This window comes from Aedes albopictus, chromosome 3 (assembly GCF_035046485.1).
Source record: "Aedes albopictus strain Foshan chromosome 3, AalbF5, whole genome shotgun sequence".
NCBI lineage: Eukaryota > Metazoa > Arthropoda > Insecta > Diptera > Culicidae > Aedes > Aedes albopictus.
The window spans coordinates 121065493-121067989 of NC_085138.1; the positions used below are offsets into that span (position 1 = coordinate 121065493).

Sequence of the window (2497 nt, forward strand, 5' to 3'; positions counted from 1 at the left end):
ATTAAGAAGCAGTTTTCTGCATAAAAAACCACATTATTCCCACTTTCGACTGGATGCATAAAAAAATCGATTATTTAATATTTTCATGACCTTTTTGCTTCACAATTGAATTTTATTCAAAAAATCGAATCTAATTTGAGACTTTAATATCTCAACACTTAATTTTCCAATTGAGTTTAAATTTTGCCAGAATGTTTATTACTCGTGCTGCTGCTGCATGGGACATACTTTTCTGGTATTAAAAACGATATACCATGTGTGAACAGTAACAGTGTATAACTCAAAATCATCACTTTTAGTAGAGTAGCGTATTTGTTTTAAATTGAAAAATATTTTACGTTTTTTTTAGTCCTATACCATTTTTGACAACTTTAGGCCCTTTGAGGGACCACTTTGCCTTCAGATACGGACTTCATATTTTGACACGATCATTTCTGAACTTATAACATTTCCATATTGCTTTTCGACCCAAAAACTGTTTTTAGATTCAACATAACATAATTTTATTCACACACGCAGGTAACTAGGATGTTATTTTTTTAAAGCTAACATAGAGCCTTTCCTCATGAGAGCGTAATTCATCATAATCGTCCATACCTTATGTAGCACTAAAACCGCCACACTACCATTATTACATAACTCCATTGATGTTTCGTTGCTCGTTATGCCATCAAAGGCAAAGGTGTTGGAAACAATTCTTTGCATCACAGCTTACAACGTGTCTGAATCGTAAATATTATGACTTGAACGTTTTCATTCACAACTTTCTCCGAAGGGCTGAGACACGAGTCTTATTAAAAGAAACACATTTTTTGCCACTACGTCAGTCTTGCAACAGAGCTTCTTGAACGCCATGAAGACTCATCTAATTGTCGTTGCTGTAATACTTCCAATTATCTTCACGGTCAACGCTGAGGATTATGAAGCTCCTCGTCTTAAAACTCTGGCGACCGTCGAACAGGAATGTGTCGGATATTTGCTCCTGTCGAACGAAACGCTCCAGAAATACATAGCGTCCAGCTTTCCGGAGGATGCCGTTGTTCAGAAGCTGGTCCATTGCTTCTTGGTCAACATGAACGCCTGGGACGACGAAACCGGTGTTAAAGACTATGTGATTCGAAACTATTTCAAACCGGCGGACACAGATACGGTTTACGAAAGCCGCACTCAGGACTGTCTCCGCGTTAAACTTGCCAATTTGGATCGTTGTGCCGTATTTGACAGAGCGTACCGTTCGTTTATGTGTTACTACCAGAACTACGGAAACATCGTTCAAGAAGCCCAGTTTGTTCCGTGGTACCAAGTGGAACGCGAGAAACACCTCCGGGAAGTGTTTCTAATCGAAGGGGTCACCCGCGCGCAGCTAGAAGAGTTCCAGAAGGGTGACGCGCTGAAAGCTAAGGAATATCCTATCCTCTATTACATCGATGTCGTTCGAACTGCATTCTACGATCCGGCAACCGGGCATAATCTGGGTCGACTTTACACCCAGTTTGGAAATCCGGGGCTTTTGGCGGACGACACGCGTCGGTGTTTGGACACTGTGAGTCAACAGTACCCAGAAGAACCGGCCCGTGCGTACCAAGGCTTTGATCAGTGTTTGCGTAATTACATGACCACGGAGAAACTGTTCCAAACCGTTGTTGCGCAAGTTTTGGCATCCAATGTACTTTGTTAATAATATTGTTGAGATTACATGTAACATGTGTAATTGGAATATATTTGAAACTTTTGTTAATAAAATGTAATAAAATCACAGACAATCAGAACTTTCATACATTTTTTGCACTACGCCATGGTTAGAATAAACAGTTACCAATAGTAGGCCACAATACTCGGTTTTTTAAGCAATCTCTGTGTCTGTGGCGTGGCTTACCAGGATATCGAACATGTCGTGTGGGGATGCTATGAGTATCGTGAGGTCAGATCTGAGCTGCATGAAATTCTCCGGGTCCGAGGAAAACAACAGAAACCCGTTAGAGAAGTGTTGGCAGGACTTGATTTGGAATACATGAACCTAATTTACCAGTTTTTGAAACGTGTTGATGTCAGAGTTTGATATAGTACGTTCCTTGTTTTCGTTGTCCGCCTTTTGGTTTTGTTGTTCGCCCCTGTCTGTCGTCACCCCCTTCCGTTTGTCCTCTTCTTGTCGTTGTCTACCGATAAAGTCCTTTCTTTTTGGTTCCATTACAGATATGGACAATTGTCCCATCAATGTTTTAGTATAAGTTAGCAAATAATTTAGTTTTAAACCCATAAATCCCTTCTTCCCAATTTTATTTGATTTTTTTTTTAATCCTTAACCTCGAAACAGCCGCGAGTACTTCGGCTTCCCAAACTAACATAGTTTTAAGGCAGTAATAAATTGTAAAATGTATAACCATTGTAAAATGTATAACCATTGTAAAAAAAAACCCAGATTAATCCACCTAGTGGTGATAGTGCCTTTCTCGTCGAACATGTACTCATGATCTTTCCTTGGTCGGGATACGACTGG

General features: G+C 39.9%; 1 protein-coding gene across 1 annotated transcript; it reads left to right on the plus strand.

Moving 5' to 3' along the window:
- Positions 1 to 853: 853 nt before the first annotated feature.
- Positions 854 to 1678, plus strand: LOC109622121 (general odorant-binding protein 45). The gene has a single exon (XM_020076336.3). The coding sequence runs from the start codon at positions 854 to 856 to the stop codon at positions 1676 to 1678; it is 825 nt and encodes a 274-aa protein (XP_019931895.3).
- Positions 1679 to 2497: the final 819 nt, after the last annotated feature.